Source organism: Chiloscyllium plagiosum, unplaced genomic scaffold (assembly GCF_037043375.1).
Source record: "Chiloscyllium plagiosum isolate Xiang-an unplaced genomic scaffold, Cpla_swu_hap1 HiC_scaffold_39, whole genome shotgun sequence".
NCBI classification, from domain to species: domain Eukaryota; kingdom Metazoa; phylum Chordata; class Chondrichthyes; order Orectolobiformes; family Hemiscylliidae; genus Chiloscyllium; species Chiloscyllium plagiosum.
Window position 1 is genome coordinate 33281929 of NW_028270177.1, and position 19603 is coordinate 33301531.

General features: G+C 41.5%; 1 protein-coding gene across 4 annotated transcripts in view; it reads left to right on the plus strand.

The window, feature by feature from the left end:
- The window catches only part of sh3gl3a (SH3-domain GRB2-like 3a), a 131022-nt gene that overhangs the window by 98568 nt on the left and 12851 nt on the right, over window positions 1-19603 (plus strand). For 3 of the 4 annotated variants that reach the window (XM_043677587.2, XM_043677589.2, XM_043677590.2), the window contains exons 2-6: window positions 1141-1209; window positions 12630-12702; window positions 15364-15507; window positions 15915-16048; window positions 18398-18556. In XM_043677587.2, coding sequence (XP_043533522.1) covers window positions 1141-1209; window positions 12630-12702; window positions 15364-15507; window positions 15915-16048; window positions 18398-18556 — 579 coding nt within the window. The remainder of the gene's footprint in view (window positions 1-1140; window positions 1210-12629; window positions 12703-15363; window positions 15508-15914; window positions 16049-18397; window positions 18557-19603) is intronic. The other variant, XM_043677592.2, reaches the window with a different exon arrangement.

Below are 19603 nucleotides of genomic sequence, written 5' to 3' on the forward strand. Positions count from 1 at the left end.
GCTGACCTACATACAACTGTATGTTAGAGAAAAGCTGCAGTGTTGAAATAATATGATGAGTTTGTATTGTCAGTTTGCTTTAAATCAAGTGCTGCTTTGGACTAATTTTGATGCTGTGTTCTTGTCCTGATAGGAATATATTACATTTGTCCCGTTGTCCCCTGTCCTAATCAATGTCTTCATCTTTGCCCTGTTTTGGATGGCATCAATGTATTTGTTACAGTCATTTCTGAAAGAACAATTACACTACTTTCTACTCATAAAATTGCATCATTGCTTTAACTGTAAGGTTCAGTTTGCTTCACTTGATGACTCAACAATGGACAAGAGATTGAAAATGTGCTGTCTTTGCCTTGTATGAGTCAGAGCTGAAAATGTGTTGCTGGAAAAGCGCAGCAGGTCAGGCTGCATCCAAGGAGCAGGAGAATCGACGTTTCAGGCATGAGCCCTTCTTCAGGAAGAAGGGCTCATGCCCGAAACGTCGATTCTCCTGCTCCTTGGATGCTGCCTGACCTGCTGCGCTTTTCCAGCAACACATTTTCAGCTCTGATCTCCAGCATCTGCAGTCCTCACTTTCTCCTTGTATGAGTCAGGAGAGAATTCCAAATTGAAATAAAAGAGGGACATTTGTCCCCGATTTGTTGAAGGATGTTAATTCTTAGGGATTTTACAAGATGCCAACTTGGACAAAATTTTGGACTTTATTGAGAAGGGATGCAGACTATAAGCTGTTTGGTGTTACTTAGGCTATTAGTTGACTGTGGAATCCCAATGGTCATGTTGAATAAGATTTATTCAAATAATCCTTCTTCATAGTTGAGAATTTGTAAACATAACAATGTGCATCTTAGCCATGTATGAGATCAAGAACCAAATTGTGAGGGAGGTTTGTGATGACAAAAGAAAATGACTTCAGAGGGTGTTGATGATGAAGGGAGATTTCTCTGCTTCTTCACCCCAAAGCCTGAACACTTCAATCATCTAATAGCCATACATGGAACCTGAATAACATAAATTAGTAGTGGTCTTTTTATTAATAGTGTGATAGAAGTATGTTTGGCTCTTAATTTTATTTGCATTTCACTTTCAAAACATTTGGGTACTCTATTTTGACTTTATTTTAATATTTTTATTTTGCAGTTTGTTAGTGAGAAAATGGGTGGAGCTGAAGGAACAAAACTAGATGAGGACTTTGTAGAAATGGAACGGGTAAGTAAAGGTGTTTCTGGGTAAGATTTGTAGCAAACGGCAATAGGAACAAAAATTAACCAGTCAATGATTGAATATAGTGAATATATTTGAAGTATTTTGACTCATTTTTGAAATGAGATTTGAAAAATTGGAGTTTTTAACTAAAGCTGAGAAGGTAATTTGATAGATGTCATAAAGATTATGAATGTTTATCACAAGGCGAAAAGTGATGGATTTGTCCCACTGTCTGATGAGATGGTAATAAGTGGAGAAAAATTTAAGATAATCTCACAGGGAGAAGGCCATGTTAAAAACAAAAGCTCAGATCTGTCAGTGGTTAGAGTGTGGAACCACCTAGCACACAATGTGGCTGAACAGTTTCGATAAGTTCTTTAAGAGGGAATTAAACAGTAATTTGAAAATCAAGAATAGTAAAGGACATGAAATTAATTAGTAGTTTGGAATTCAATGAGGCAGCTTATGTGGAGAAAGGCACCAGTAACAGGTTGCTGGGCTCTTTTGTTCCTGCTACATTTTGTGGTTAGCTGTATTCACTGTATTAGAGCAGATATAGCAAGACTGTTATAATATTGACTCAAATAAGCTTATTCCAAAACATGGAGTGCCACCTGCTGTCTGATTTATAAAGCATGCCCCTATAACGTAAATACATTTTAAAGAGCAGGTAATCTCAGAAACATTATTTTTGGTGAGAATTTTTTATACCATTTTGAAAGATTCTTTTTACAAAATTTGTAGATCATCATTTATTCCCCAACTGATAAAGGGAAAATACCGATATGAATTTAAATAGTAAAATATCTCAAAGTACTCACAGAAACATAATCAAATGAAATTTGACAGTAAGTCATGTCAGAGATTTTAAGACATGGTTTAAGACAGAAGGAAAAATAGAGAGACAATTCCTGAACTGAGGTTTTAAGTAGCTGAAGGCATGGCCGCAATGTTCGAGGGATGGAAATTGAGAACACTCCAGAATTCTAGGAGTGCTGGATGTTTCCAGATCTCTACCTGCTAGGAGGTCCTATATGAGAATGGTCCAGATTAATTGAGCCAATTTTATCCTTATTTCCTCTTAACTCTCTGATAAATGTTCACTTGTTTAGCACAGCAGCCCACATTAGACTGGAATTCTTTATCTGATATCCACAAAAACCTAAATTCTACTTCTATGCATTGCCATCTAAGTCACTTATGTTGTTAATTAAATTTGCAAATGCTCTGCAGAATAGTTGGGCATCTAACTGCGTCATTTAATTTCTATTGCTGATAGTTGCCTAACTTCTAATTTCTATTGCGAGAACATGCATTAACGAAATGTAATTGTTTATCACTTCATAGAGTCATAGAGATATCCAATACAGAAACAGACCCTTCCTTCCAACTCATCCATGCAGACCAGATATCCTAAACTAATCTAGTCCCATTTGCCAGCATTTGGCCCATAATCCTCGAAACCCTTCCTATTCATGTACCCATCCAGATGTCTTTTAAATGTTGTAATTGTACCAGCCTCCACCGATTCCTCTGGTAACTTATTCCTCACACGCACCACCGTCTGCATGAAAAAGGTGTCCCTTGGGTCTCTTTTAAATTTTTTCCCTCTCACCCTAAACCTATGCCTCTTGTTCTGAACACCCCCACCCCAGGAAAAATACCTTGTCAATATACTCTATCCATGGCTGTCATGATTTTATAAATCTATATAAGGTCACCCCTCAGCCTCCGAAGCTCGAGGGAAAACAGCCTCAGCTAATTCAGCTTCTCCCTACAGCTCAAATCCTCCAACCCTGTCATGATTCAGAGTGGCCGAGCAGAGGCTGAGAGCTAAGTTCGGTACCCATAGGGAGGGCCTCAACCAGGACCTTGGGTTCATGTCACATTACAGGTGATCACCATTGCACTGCATACACACACACACATATTCCTACATACACACACACTCACATACACATGGACACAGGTACACACAGACACCCACGCATACCCTTATAGACACACACACTCCCACACATGCACCCCCTCACAGACATAAGACACTCTGCACTCACTACACACACACACACTCTCTTTCTCACACTCAACCCCCACCCCAGGCAGACACACACACACAGACAGACAAAGACCCACTTGCACACATATATTTTGTGTGGTGAATTTGTACTTGGAGTTACATTGCACTTTGCTCAAAAACTGCATACATTCATGTCGAACTCTGAGCTCAAAAACTGCATGAATTTATGTAAAACTCTGTTATCTCACTTTTTAGATTAGAATCAATCTAAACATCAGGTCATAGACAGAGAACACAGGGGGCTAACACCTTCTACATATTGTCTAGCTATCACCATTGTTAACAGCTAACCCGAGAATGCAACTTTTAAAAAAAGGGTTTTGTGATTTACACATGAAAGAAGTGAAACTATCATTGTATTCTAACAGATGAAAGGCTTAACAGACAATCAATTATTCAATGTATAATTTCAGTTACATCACACTGCAAATTTTTGCTATAAATTCTGTGTTAGGATTGAGCCCTCCACAATCACCTGATGAAGGAGCGTCGCTCCGAAAGCTAATGTGCTTCCAATTAAACCTGTTGGACTATAACCTGGTGTTGTGTGATTTTTAACTTTGTCCAACCCTGTCAACATCCTTGTAAATCTTTTCTGAACCCTTGCAAGTTTTGCAACATCACTCCAATAGGAGGGAGACCAGAATTGCACACAATATTCCAAAAGTGGCCTAACAAATGTTCTGTACAGCCACAACATGACCTCCCAGCTCTTATACTCGATACTCTGCCCAATAAAGGAAAGCATACCGAATGCCTTCTTCACTATCCTATCTACCTGCGACTCCACATTCAAGGAACTATGAACCTGCACTCCATGGTCTCTTTGTTCAGCAACACTCCCCAGTATCTTAAGTGTACATGTCCTGCTTTAATTTGCCTTTCCAAAATGCAGCACTTCACACTTATCTAAATTAAACTCCATCTGCCACTCCTCAGCCCATTGGCCTATCTGATCAAGATTCTGTCAGCTTTCAACATTTTTCATCTAAAAATCCTCAGCAAAAGTATTATCAGGAATGCAGAAAAATTATCTGCCACGGGCTGGGAGTCAAGAACCAGAGGGCATAGGTTTAGGGTGAGAGGGGAAAAAAATTAAAAGGGGCCTAAGGGACAACGTTTTCACACAGAGGGTGGTGCATATATGGGATGAGCTGCCAATGGAAGTGGTGGAGGCTGGTACAATTACAACATTTACAAAGCGCAATGTAGCTCAATGGGCAAATTCTCACCACTGAAGTGGTGGTGAGTTCCTCCCACCTATTAATGCCAATGCTACTGTGCCCAAGAATGTCTTTGATGTTTTTTATTTGTCCTTTCTTAAGATTTTGAAGCAGAAGTGGATCATTTGACCCTTTGAGTCTGCTCCATCATTCAATGAGATAATGGCTGATTAGATAATCCTATCTCCACTTTCTTGCGTTTTCCTCAATGTGCTTGATTCACTCATTGATCAAAGTTTGTCCATCTCAGCCTTGAATATACTTAATGACCCAACCTCAACAGTCCTAAATGATAAAGAATTCCATAGGTAGACTACTGTAAGAGAAAAAAAATCCTCCTCATCCCTATCTTAAATGTATGATCCCTTACTCTGAGATAATGTCCTCTGGTCTACACTCTCCCACAAGGGAAACAATGCCTCCTCCTCTATCCTCTCCAGCCCCCTCAGAATCTTATGCTTCAATGAGATCACTTCTCATTTTTCTAATTCCAATGAGTACAGGCCCAATCTACTCAACCTCTCTTCATAAAACAATCCCTTCACCTGTGAGATCAACTTAGTGAAACTTTTCTGGACTGCCTCCAATACCAGTAACCTTTCCTCAGAATAGTAGACCAAGCTGTTCACAGTTTTCCAGCTGTGGTCTGATGAGTACCTTGTATAATTTTAGTAAGACCTCCATATTTTTCTAATCCATTCCTTTTCAAATGAAAGCCAACAGTCCATTTGCCTTCCCCATTAACCACTGAAATCGGATGCTAACTTTTTGAGATTTATCCACAGGACTTTCAGTCCCTCTGTGGTGCAGCTTTTTGCAGTATTTCCAAATGCAGCTCTCTTATTCTCCCCACTAAAGTGCACTGTGTTACATTTCCCATATTATATACCATCTGTTAAGTTTTCACCTACTCACTAAATCTGTCTTTGTTCCTCTGTAGACACTTCATGCCATCCTCACTACTTGCTTTCCTACCTTTTTTTTGTGTCATCCACAAACATGTGTAATACATTTCTATATTATTATTAAACCAGATCTGTAGTATAGCGTTCCAGTTAAAAACCAGCTCGTTAAATAATAAAATATGATCTGTCAGGCCAGATTTCAGTCTGAGATTTGACTTGTCCAGTAATAACATCAGTTGGGATCATAACACCTTCTATTTTTGCCATGTCCAATTGTTGCTGAATTTCCCAAGAAACTGTTCACTTTCAGACTAGGAGGTCTGATATCTCTCTGTGACTGCTCCCTTGGGACATTGATCATTTGAGAATTGGGAAAATGGGGCATAAGCAGGGAACACAACGCCAAGTCCATCAAAGGTGATTGTTGCAAGAATTTTGTGGTACAGGTTCATAGTTCCTTGAAAGTGGAGCCACAGACTGACAGGGTAGTGAAGAAGGCATTTGGCATGCTTGCCTTTATTGGTCAGTACATTGAATATTGGAATTGGGAAATCATGTTGAGAATGTACAGGACATTGGTTAGGCCATTTTTGGAATTCTGCGTTCAGTGCTGGTCTCCCTGCTTTAAGAAAGTTGTTATGAAACTTGAAAGGGTTCAGAAAAGATTTAATAGGATATTGCCAGGGTTGGATGAAAGGCTGAATTCCCTGGAGCATCGTAGGCTGAGGGATGCCATTATAGACGTTTGTAAAATCATGAGTGGCATGGATAGGGTGAATAATCAAGGTCTTTTCCAAAGGGTATAGGTTTCCAAAACTAGAGAGCATAGGTTTAAGGTGAGTGGGGCAAGATATGAAAGGGACCTAAGGGTCAACATTTTCACGTAGAGGGTGGTGCGAGTGTGGAATGGGCTGCAACAGAAGCTGGTGGAGGCTGGTACAATTATAACATTTAAAAGGTATCTGGATGGGTATATGAATAGGAAAGGTTTAGAGAATATAGGCCAAAGCTGGCAAATGGGATGAGATTAACTTAGGATATCAGGTGGGCATGGACTGATATGCCCAGTCCTCAGGAGTCTGTTTTCATGCTGTATAACTCTATGACTCTGAGTGCTTCTAGAAAGACACTAGCATTTATTCAACAGTCCTGTCATTGGATGATGAGATGGAGATATTGCTATTAGAAATATATAGCACCCTAAGTATCACTAGTACCCAAGATCACATTACCACACTCCTGCAGTACAGGAGTGTGGTAATGATAGCTGTACTATACAGAAGGACTTTTGCTGAGCTGCAGTTGTACTTTTTGTCATAGCCATAACTTGTGGAAGGCTGACTTGGGGCAGCTGATCTACTGTTGGATCTTCTTGTCACTGGTGTCCTTTTGAGAAAGGGGCTGCTAAGTTGTTGGAAGCACTCAACATACTCCCGAATCTGTCCTTCAAATATGAGAGGTGGAAAATTCAGCTGGCCATGTGGGTTGTGTTGATATGTATTTTTGTTTTGGAAATGTTCACGGACAGGTTGAGTTACTTGCATGCAGAATCGAGAAAGTTGAGTAGCTTGCAAATCTTCCAGAGAGAGCAATCACGCTGCATTCATCCGTAATCTGGAGATCGTGTACATCTGTGCGGGTCAGTTTAATTTTGGTGCAGAGGTGACTGAGATTAAAGAATTTTCCATCTAGACTGCAATTTATGTTAATTCCACAGAGCAATTAATCTTGATGAGGAGAATAGTAACTGCCAAATAGTTTGAAGATAGAGTTGGCTGCTACACTTAACTTCATATCTCCCCATTCAATAATTACAGTCATATCATCAAGAAGCAGGATTGTGATGGAGTTTCTTGGACACCAAATCTTGAGAGGACAATCCACACAGCCTCACTTTTAAACCCAATGTTTTGATTCGGTTGATGATTAAATAAGAGTTCCTCATGTTGCACTCATCATTTTTCTTGCATTTGTCAGGCAAAAATAGCCATGGGTAAGATTCCTGGTGAAGATCCAAACTCTGTGCCTCTGAGGGAATTTCCTTACCTCAGAGATTAGGCAATTCAGGAATATGTATGTCAGAATTCTCTCTGCAATGGACAAGACCTGTATCATAATAGATTCCACTGTGTAATTAATCTCTCTTCTTAAAAGTTATCAGTATTGGTATGGGGGAGTTGGGTATAGAAGATCATGGTGGGTGAATACAATGTGAGCAAGTTTGAGTACAGCAGGCAAGTTTTAGAATGATGCCAGGTTTAGAAGAGGGTGAAAGGTGAGGGACTGGCCACATCATAAATCATAGAATCCCTACAGTGTGGAAACAGGCGATTCAGCCCACCATGAACATAGGAGGAACAGTTAGTAAGTTTGCAGATGACACCAAAATTGGAGGTGTAGTGGACAGCAAAGAGAGTCACCTCAGATTACAACAGGATCTGGACCAGATGGGCTAATGGGCTGTGAAGTGGCAGATGGAGTTTAATTCAGATAAATGCGAGGTGCTGCATTTTGGGAAAGCAAATCTTAGCAGGACTTATACACTTAATGGTAAGGTCCTAGGGAGTGTTGCTGAACAAAGAGACCTTGTAGTGCAGGTTCATAGCTCCTTGAAAGTGGAGTCGCAGGTAGATAGGATAGTGAAGAAGGTGTTTGGTATGCTTTCCTTTATTGGTCAGAGTATTGAGTACAGGAGTTGGGAGGTCATGTTGCAGCTGTACAGGACATTGGTTAGGCCACTGTTGGAATATTGCGTGCAATTCTGGTCTCCTTCCTATCGGAAAGATGTTGTGAAACTTGAAAGGGTTCAGAAAAGATTTACAAGGATGTTGCCAGGGTTGGAGGATCTGAGCTACAGGGAGAGGCTGAACAGGCTGAGGCTGTTTTCCCTGGAGTGTTGGAGGCTGAGGGGTGACCTTATAGATGTTTACAAAATTATGAGGGGCATGGATAGGATAAATGGTCCTTTTCCCTGGGGTGGGGGAGTCCAGAACTAGAGGGCATAGGTTTATGGTAAGAGGGGAAAGATATAAAAGGTACCTAAGGGGCAACTTCTTCATGCAGAGGGTGGTGCATGTATGGAATGAGCTGCTAGAGGAAGTGGTGGAGACTGATACAATTACAACATTTAAAAGGCATCTGGATGGGTATATGAATCGGAAGGTTTTAGAGGGATATGGGCCAAGTGCTGACAAATGGGACTAGATTAGGTTAGGATATTTGGTCGACATGGACAAGTTGGACCAAAGGGTCTGTTTGCATGCAGTACATCTCTACAACTCTGTGACTGTAAGTTCACACTGACCCTCCGAAGAGTAACCCAACTAGACTCATTCCCCTACTAAAGCAAATCCCTGAACACTATGGCCAATTTAGCACAGCCAATTCACCTAACCTACACATCTTTGGATTATGGGAGGAAACTGGAGCACTCAGAAGAAACCCAAGAAGACACTGGGAGAATGTGCAAACTCCACACAGACAGTAACCTGAGGCTGGAATCGAATCAAGGTCCCTAGTGCTGTGAGGTAGCAGTGCTAACCACTGAGCCACCATGTCCCAATCTGTATTCACTGCATGGGTTGGCATCCCAAGATGCTACCTCTTCAATTTATGATTCGTGTACTCTCCACAACTTTATCTCTGCATATTTCCCGTGATGGTGTTTTCTGAGCCCTGTTAATTTTTGATTTAGAATTAGAATTCCTACAGTGTGGAAACAGGTCCTTCAGTCCAACAAGTCCACACTGCCCCTCTAAAAAAGCAATGCACCCAGACCCATTACCCTAAATTTCCCCTGACTAATGCACCTAACCTATACATCCCTGAACGCTATGGACAATTTAGCGTGGCCAGTTCACTGAAACTGCGCATCTTTGGACCATGGAAGGAAACCGGAGCACCCAGAGGAAACCAGGCAGACACTTGGCGAATGTGTAAACTCCACACAGATAGTCACCTGAGGCTGGAATTGAACCTGGGTCCCTGACACTATGAGGCAGCAGAGCTAACCACGGGGCCACCGTGCCCCAATCTGTATTCAGTGCATGGTTTAATTGGGGTGTTACTGAATTTGACATTAATCTATGTAGCACAGTTCTAAACCCTTAAGCTTTGAATTTATTTATTGGTTTTCAATGAGTTTTCTACAAAAATAGATTTGTATTCCTTCTGTAGTGATTGTAATTAGATCAGCCAGCTGGACCTAATAGAATATGAGTTCCCTGATTAGGGCTGTTAATGTGGCCCAATCAGGGAGTCCTGGCTGACAGATTTAAAAAAGGCAGTGTCAGAAATACTGCCACCCTGGTAGTTAAGCAGGAGGCAGCATTAGGAGGTGGAAAAGTCAACATTTCCAGTCTAATCCTTCTTTGGGAGTGGGTGTTAGGGGAGCTTCAGATAAAAGGGGGCGGAGAGGGTTATGTGTGGGGAGATGGGCAGGATGGTGGGGTAGGGATAGGTGAACACAGATAGAGGGTATGACCTGGTTGATCAGAATCTGGTTGGTAGCTGGAAGGAAGGGTCAATCAGAGGAGTGGTAGGGAGGGGGAGGGCCTGATAAGGGAGGTTGTTTGAAATTGGAGAGCTCAATGTTAGGTCCTCTTGGCTGGAGGCTGCCTCAACAAAAGATGAGATATAGTTCCTCCAATTTGAAGACTGATTCGCTGTGGTAACAGAGTAGGCCAAGATTGGTCAAGTCAGAAAGGGAGTGGGAATTAAAATGGGCGGTGGCTGGGAAGTCAGATCAGCCCCTGTGGGCCCAGCTGAGATGCTCAGCAAAACATGCCCTGAGTTTTGTCTCCCCAATGTAGAGAAGGCCACATTGGGTGCAACGGATACAGTAAACTAGGAGAGGCAGGTGAACCTGTTTCACCTGGAAGTACTGTTTAGGGCCCTGGATGGAGGGGATGGGGGGGGGATGTTGGTGGTGTGCTGGCAGGTTTTGCATCATTTACGGTTGCAGGGGAAGGTACTGGGGAGTTGGGGGGGTGGAGCGGGCTGTTGATGGGGAGAGTGGCGCAAACCAAGGATTGGTAAAGGGAACAGTCCTTGTGGAAGGCAGAAAGAGGTGGGGCGGGGAAGATATTCTTGGTGGTGGGGTCTAATTGGAGTTGGAGGAAGTCTTTGAGGATGATACTTTGTCTGCAGGAGACTGGTGGGGTGGTAGGTGAGGATAAGGGGGACTCTCTTTATTGCGTTTTGGGGGGAGGGGTTTAGAGCTGTGGAGCAGGGGATGGAAGAGGTATCGTGGAGGGCTGTCAGAGTGACAGAGAGGGGGGAATGCACATCATTCAAAATAGGTGGATATCTGGGATGCCTGGGAGTGGAATGTCTCCTTATCCAGCAAATGCAGCAGAAGTGGAGGAATTGGGGAAAATGGGATAGAGTTCTTGCAGGATACACTGGGAGGATTTGTAGTCCAGATACTTGTGGGAGTCTGTGAGTTTATAGTAAATGTCTGTCTGGAGACTGTTGCCAGAAATGGAAATGGAGAGGTCAAGAAAGGGGAGGGAGGTGTCCATGATGCACCAACTCTGGTAGTTGACTCTGAAGGGGCAATACTAAAGTTAGGTTGCAAGTAAGGGATGACTTGGTGATGAGATACTGGCCTCTAAGGAATTATTTCACCCTATTTTCTGATTTAGATAATATGAAGAAGGAACAGGAGTAAGTGTTGGGCTCCTTGAGCCTAGTCACCATTCAGTGGGATCATGGCGTGATGTGACAATTCTTCTTGTCCACTTTCCAGCCCTTTCCCATAATCTTTGATCGCCCTACTGATCAAGAATCAATCTCAGCCTTAAGTATACACAAGGACTTTGCCCCCAAAGCTCTCTAAGGATTTCCAAAAACACTCAACTCTCTGAGAGAAGAAATTAATCCTCATCTCAGTCTTAAATTCGCTCCCCTTTGTTCTGAGACGATGCTCTCTGTCCCTAGATGCTTTTATGAGGGAAAACATCCTTTCAGCATTTACCCTGTCAAGCTCCTTAAGAATACTATGTTTCAGTATTTTTTCTTAAAACAAGGGTCCAAAACTGCCTGCACACTCCAGATGTGGTCTCATTAGCATCCTGTACAGTTGCAGCGAGATTTCTCCACTCTTGTACTCCAACCTCCTTGAAATAAGGCCAACATTCCATTAGCCTTCCTGATTACTTGCTGCCCCTGTATGCTAGCTTTCTGTGCATCCTGTACAAATCACCCACCCACACCCCAAATCCCTTCGTGTTGCGGCTTTTGCGGTTTTCTCCATTTACTTTTGCTGCGTAACAAAGAAGAAACTTGGCACTTAAAATAATGGATCTAAATATTCTGCTGAGTAGATCAGTCTTTGGTCAAGGTGACAGAACAGTAACTCGTGATGAATTAGTCACATTTACAGTCAAGGAAACAGCTCTGATTCCCAAATGATAAATTTCTCAAATGAACATCATTTAGATAAATGCTAACTATAGATTGCATTGATGATGTGGAGCAATGCTAACTCTGGTGGTGCATTCTTGGAGCACTAGCAGTACAGGTACACAATCCTTTATCCAAAAAGCTCCAAAATCCGAAGGTTTCTCGTGACTTCTTTTTTCTGTATAACAAGGTTATTTGGCATGCGAAAAGGTGACCCAACTCCACACCCACTTGACCCATGTCACTCATGTGACGTGGCAGCATGGCCCAGCACTGGCAGGCATCAGTTGTGTCTCAGCACTCACACTAGTAACATGTGGGTCTGTTGTTCGGTCGTTTTTTAATGAAAATGCCATTTATTCTGAAATCCAAAATATTCCAAATTCCGAAAAACAACTGGCCCCAAGGATTTCTGATAAAGGATTCTGGACCTGTACTTACATTATGAATGCTTAACCACAGACTGTGTGGAGTTTGCACGTTCTCCCCGTGTCTGCGTGGGTTTCCTCCGGGTGCTCCGGTTTCCTCCCAAAGTCCAAAGATGTGCAGGTCAGGTGAATTGGCCATACTAAATTGCCTGTAGTGTTAGGTAAGGGGTAAATGTAAATGTTAGGGGTAGGGGTATGGGTGGGTTGCGCTTCGGCGGGTCGGTGTGGACTTGTTGGGCCGAAGGGCCTGTTTCCACACTGTAATGTAATGTAATCTAATCTAATATGGAAGAGCTTGATACAAAAGTAGTAATTGCGTGTACTGTATATTGACAAATTTCACTTTCATACAAAATTTGATTTTTTTCTATCCTATGTTAAGAAAATAGAGGCTACAAGCAAAGCCGTGGCAGAGGTTCTGTCTAAAACCACTGAGTACTTGCAGCCAAATCCAGGTATGAAAGATTTTCTTTTGTGTTGTTTTCCATTGTGACTTCCTATTTCAGTGCTGCTTGGTGTAAAGAGCACTTTCCTTTGGTGCAGGGCTAGGTGGCAGAATGAATTGAGAATTCACAAGCAGAGCAGAATGTTTCAATAGGTAACATGAGTGGAATCTTGCCAGATGTAATTTAATGTAACAAAAGCTGATTTATTAAATTTTGGATGCAAGTATGGCAGATAGGATTACAATCCAAATGGGTAAGCTTCAGGCACTTATTTACGAACAAAAGGATTTGGGGGTGTAGAAACACATGCCAGTACAAGTAAGCCTGCAAGTTTAATACCAAAATAAGATATTGAGTTTTAATATGAATTGTAATCTATGAAAAGTAACAAAGCTGAACTGCACTCCAACATGGTGTTGGTTGGAACTTACTCAGAATAGCCAGCAGTCATTCTTAGAATATAGTATCCTTGAAGAAAATCCAGTGACCATCTACTAGGATAATACTTTATTTTAAAAATTGAGGCAGTTGCTTGCAGTAAAAATGAATGTCTTCTCGTGGAGAAATCTCAAGAGCAAGTTTTTTTTTGGAGGGATTTGGGTAGGTAGCTGTTCAAAAAGAAGAGAAATATTCACTTGGGCAGCATCAGTCTGAAAAGAAAAGACATGGAATTGGGCTGAAAATGATGAAGCTGTCATGGCTGTTACAATATCTTTCATTTGTTTCTGTTAATCGTTTCTCAGACTTGGCCGGTATTATTCTGAAACCATTCACTAACATAAAGAGCTCCAGCATGTTTCCAGGCAATTTACTGTCCCTCCATATGGGGAAACTTTGGTCTGTAAGCAGCACTGACCCACAGCAATATGGCAGGTTAAGGATCTTGATATGTCTCAGACCATGGACACAGACCAGCGGTGCTTTATGCATTCATGCTTTGTGCAGTATGCACGAAACATACACAGGACAATTACAGATGTACATATGAATGAATATTTCGATTCACTAAACAAGCTGTTGTCATATTCACTCATTTTATACATGTTTTCCCTAACAGCATGAGTTTGAAGAATTTATGGTTAGAATTTTAACTTATTATACAACAGACAATATCAGATCAGCCACCCATTGATTACCTGCCCAATTTCACTTTCCATTGATTTCAGTGGAAAAATAAAACCAATATTATGATCAGATCCCAGGCAACACAAACTTATGCTTCCAACAGGATACCCCATTGCTTCTGGGAGAGGAGGGATGAACTGACTCCCCTTCTTTATTCGTCTGTTCTCTTGATTAGTCACAAGGGTAATTTAGAAAATATACCTCTCTTTTCAACGCCTTTCTCCCAAACCAACTGAATTTATGTTTTAAAAGGAACCAGTTTGGTATGATTTTCATCAAGGAAGTCTGTTAGTTATGAAATAAGAGAACAGATAATAATTCAACACAGAATAGAAATGAGATGTGATTCCAGCAAAAATGCAGATTGTGGAACACTGAAGATTAGATAGTGGATTGTAGATAGTTGATGAGTTGATTTCAGAATTCTTGGCTTTACAGATTAGTTGAAATTCATGTGTCCTGTTTCCTTCTGACTGTGGCTGGCTAGCAACACTCACGATGAGGTAGTCCTTCTTTTGCCCTGTTTCAATTTAATTGGCAAGCTGGCTCCTAGCACTGAGCAAGAGAAACATTTACCTGTAATGCAGGGGTGACTAGAGATGGATCATCCACTGTGACCTTCACAACATAATGTGCTCAAATCCAGGTTAGTATACATCAGCCCATTTGGCACACTCATCTCTACTCATGGACGCACTTCTTCCATTTTCACTCTCAGACAAGGGAAGAACTGGCACTTAACCCCAATTCTTGGATATTCTTGAAAGAAGAAAACCAAACGCATGTCTTTTATGCAGACTGCTGCCTTTTCTCCTATCACGTTCACAGTTTGAGAGAACTCCCAGGAGATTCCATTCAGTTTGTCGCACATTTATTCCTTTTAACCCCATCTTCTTGAAGCTTCGTCAGGTGTGTCATTCCAGGCTCCCTCTCTCCAACAGTCATGGAATTTACATCTGCAGTCACATTTTGAATGTGTCCCTTTTAAAGGTAGTACATATTATAATTAGCAATTCAATATATCTGTAAGTACTTCAAGTCAACATGACACCAAGCATGCTGTATAATAGGCAGAGAATTGAAGATGGTCTCATTTATACAATTGCTTAATATTACCCCCATGCCTTTAAAAAAACAGCTTCTGCTGTCCTTGGGTTTAAAAAAAATGATTTCCTTACATTTAGGAGAACAGTATATCATTTTGTTACAGTTAGCTTCTGGTAAATACGTAACCCTGGGTAACTCTTCCCATCTTCAGCTGGGGGAACCCTGCCTCTGGTAGTGTTCATCAGAACTTAAGTCATATGCTGAAAAGTCTTCCTACCTTTAATTATAAAACATTCTGAAAATCATACGTGTGTAGCCAGTAGGCAAAACTCCCAATCAAATTTGAGATTTATGTATTAATTATTAAGCAAAACAAAAGCATCTGAAAGCCCCAGGTAAATTATGGACTTTTCTGCAGTAATTCTACTATATTTAACATCTCACTTTGAAATTTACAGGTTACAGTAATGTCTTTTAAATGATTATGCCATTTTGAAGCCTACAGAGCCAAGTTAGGTATGCTGAATACGATGTCAAAGATCCGAGGACAGGTGAAAACAACAGGTTATCCTCAGCCTGAAGGTCTGTTGGGTGAATGCATGCTCCGAAATGGGAAGGACCTCGGAGATGATTCCAATTTCGGTGGGTTAATCAGTAATGCTCAAAGTAACGTAGAATGCAGATGTCCACTTATTTATTAGTGAAAATTACTGTTCTGTTTGTTTAGTAAGGGACACATCAGTAACTTATCAACGTGGCAAAGATTTTAACAAGATTATCTTGCACTTTAGTTTTGGTGAGGTTGTGAACAAAATGGGTGCAATTACTTTATTCAATTTACCAATTTTTAGGTAGAAATAATTTCTTTGTAAAACATTTTTGCATTTATTTATCCAATTGTAATTCAGTGGCAGTGGCTTTACTAATGATTTTAAAAAGCTAAGTGGTAAACTTACAAAATGATTGAATTTGAAATCTCTGCCAGACATTCCTTTCTGTTGGATTTGCTTTTTGTTTAGATTTCCTGTCTTTCTGTCTGATTTTCTTAGGCCCTGCATTAGTTGATGTCGGTGAAGCACTAAAGCAAATGGCAGAAGTCAAGGACTCCCTTGACATTGATGTAAAACAGAACTTTATCGATCCGTTGCAAATTTTACAAGAAAAGGACCTGAAAGAGATTGGGGTACGCTTGCATTCTTCTTTTTTTTAAAACTTTTTTTCTTTTAAATGGAATTTGGCTTCACGATCAAAACCATGAGTAATGGCAATACTGTAAGTTGCTGTGTTACTTCTGTTTTATTGAGTGTTGCTTTGATCAACAAAGATTTGCAAGCTTTCACCAGTTATCTGTTATGCCTTTATTTATTCCACAGTTTAACTAGTCAAATGGGTGGCATGGTGGCACAGTGGTTAGCACTGCTGCCTCACAACATCAGGAACCCAGGTTTGATTCCACTCTTGGGCAACTGTCTGTGTGGAGTTTGCACATCCTCTGTCAGTGTGAGTTTCCTCTGGGTGCTCCAGTTTCCTCCCACAGTCCAAAGGTGTGCAGGTTAGGTGGAGTGGCCATGCTAAATTGTCCGTAGTGTGCAGGGATATGCAGGCTAGAGTGCTGAACTGTGGGAAATGTAGAGTTACAGAGATAGGATAATGGGGGTGGGACTGGGTGGGATGCTATTCGGAGGGTTGGTGTGGTCTCAATGGGCTGAATGGCCTCCTTCCACTGTAGGGATTCTGTGATATTTCTGACAAGGTCGGGAGGGTAATTTTGACCTGGAAAATAAGTTGACTGAGATCAGGTGAGATGTTAAAGTGTTAGACTCCTCAAATCCCATGTGCACCCGGCCTACCAGATGCAGAACAGGTGGCAGCAGCCAATAATGTTGGCCCTCTCACATTTAAGCTGACACGCAGGTTTAACCCTGGCCAGTTGGGTTTCCCTGGCCTCAGGAAACTCAAGGAGGTTAGTAGCAGCTGCAAATGAAGATGCAGGTGAGGAGTTTACCGCTCTCTTTTTGAGCCAAAGGGTACAGGGGTCCTCTGCTATCCACCCTCTCTGAGCCAACTTCCTTTCCTGCTGTCAGGTCTACCTCATCCACTCTCAGTTCCCCTCCCCTGCACAACTCAAATCTGACACCCTCTTAGATCCAACCCTGCCCAGCCACGCTCCCATTAACACAGGGTTCCTTACCTAGTCCTGCAGCAGCGACTTACACTCCTGTGTAAGTGAGAGCCAGGCCTGCCAAGCCAGCTGACTTTCAGTTGGGGATCCTGAAAGGAAATATGACACTGACCCTGGAATCCAGAAATTCTGGGGGAATCAGACTGCCATCTCCTCACTTGCAAAACCAGCTCCCTTCAGTGTCAATCTCTCCTGGAGATTTCTGATCACTTACTGGTATCAAGCTTAATATAAAGAAATTGGGGCCAACAGAAAGATGACCAGACAGCAGGAAGATGAATTAATATCTGCCTGTTTTCTAGTTGTGATTAACACTCAAATACAATGGCAGAAGAAAGCATTTAATATTGGATTTAGCGTATTTTATTTTGTTCTATAGTTACCTTTTACTGGGCTTGGGGCTGTAAAACTGATATTCTTTAATTTGTCTGGAATAGAACGAAAGCTGGATGACATCATGTGCTGCTGTTGTGGTGGTGAGCAAGCGTCATAGCTTGCCAATAACTTTGATGGGAAAATCACCTTTTGGCATAAGTGTTCAGGATAAAGATTGACCTCTCCATTGGGGGCATTGGATTGTTTTGTGGCTGCAAACGGCACTCTTCTGCATCTGCCTTTCTGAATAGCAAACAGTACAATGAAAAGTGGGAGTAAGTTCTACTGAAGCCAAGCAAACAAAGATCCCATGGTTGGTGGATATTTTGAATGCACCCTTGCCTTGGGCATAACAGATGTATGCCTGATGGAAACAGCATTAAATCTCATTAGCAGTTACGCAGTGCCATTTTCCTGACATCTCAATATGTTGTTGAAGCTCCCATTCCCTTTTCTATCAGATGATATCATCCATCGATCCCCAATCAAAATGGCAAATCCAACACCATGCAGCCAGGACTTAGCTAAGTCACACACCATTGTACCATATCTGTATTTTTTCTGAAATATAATGGAGACTGAAATCAACCGTGTAATGCTTCCGACGTGAATGGCAGCTTATCGTATTTCAGTTAATGAAGAAAGTGTCGCGGGGCATGAAACATGCAAAGTTGATTTGTAGGAAAAGACTTTCTGCCTTGCACCACAGTGGATGCAGCATCGAAATAATACCATTGTGCTTAGTCTTTTCTTACCTGCTTGTCTCCCACTGCAACATCAGCCATGAAGCCCCAGCCATTTAATCCTCCTTGGGAGACCAACAATGAGAGAAAAAGACAAAAAGAGGATCAATAAGAAAATTCCTTTCCAACCCCCTAGTGGAAAGAGTTAACAAGTTTTAAATTGAAAAAATGTTTTGAAAGTATATAGTCCTTGACACGTGGAGAACTCATAACACACTTTTATTTTTGTCAGCATCATTTAAAGAAGTTGGAAGGTCGCCGTTTAGATTACGATTACAAGAAGAAGCGCCATGGTAAGATCCCGGATGAAGAGATCAGACAAGCTGTAGATAAATTTGAAGAGTCTAAGGAGCTCGCTGAGATCAGTATGTTCAACTTTTTGGAAAATGATGTAAGTTGACAAAATATGTGTATTAACAGAAACCACTCGTGTTTCCATTTGAGCCATTTGTGACTAACCCAAGCCAGCTGCCCATAAAACTGTGTAAACTGTACACAAGTAATGTTCGGTTTATTAATCACAACTCGGGGATCTGTGGTAAGGTGGTAATGTCACTGAACAAATGATCCAGATGTGAGCACTAATGCTATCAGGATATGAGTTTCAAATCCTACTGTGGCTGCTGGAGGAGTTTAAATTCAATTCATTAAGAAATCTAACCGAGAAAAAGTCAGTCACAATAACTACAATCAGGAGCTACAGGGTTGTCATTCTCCTTTCCTGTTCACTGTTGTGCTTTCAAGGTTATATTTCAATCCAGTCTACATTTTTAACCCTTGATTGATTTGCTAGGCCATTCCAAAGGGCATTCAATTGTACCAAAGCACAATTCAGTAGCTGAACAAGAATCAAATTGGAAAGACAACCTGACCTCAGCCTTGACACCAGAAATACCAAAAGTCCACCGTGTCTAGCCAATCTTCCTTACTGCCATCTGAGGGCTTGTGCCAAAATTGGAAGAGCTGCCCACATACAGATCAAGTAAACAGCCTGACATCATCATACTAATACCTTACTGTCAATACCTCAGGACTGATCCTTCATCATCCCTGGGTATGTCCTGTCTCACTGGAATGACAGACCTATCAAAGATGACACCACAGTGCATATAGTCATTGGGAGTGGCTCTAGGCATCCTCATCATGAACTCTGGACCTCTTGAAGTTTCAACATGGTGGTGTGGCGTAAAGATAACAAATGTCTCCCTCAACATATCAAAACAAACCAGCTAGTCATTGACATCAGGAAGCAAGCTGGAAGGCACACCTCTGTCTTCATCAGTTAAGCTGAGGTGGAAATGGTCGATAACATCAAGTTCTAGGAGTGATGATCACCCACAATCTCTCCTTGCCCCCCCCCCCCATGTTGTTGTGACGGTCAAAAAAGTAAAACAATGCCTCTATTTCCTTGGGAGGTGAAGAAAATTCAGAATGTCCA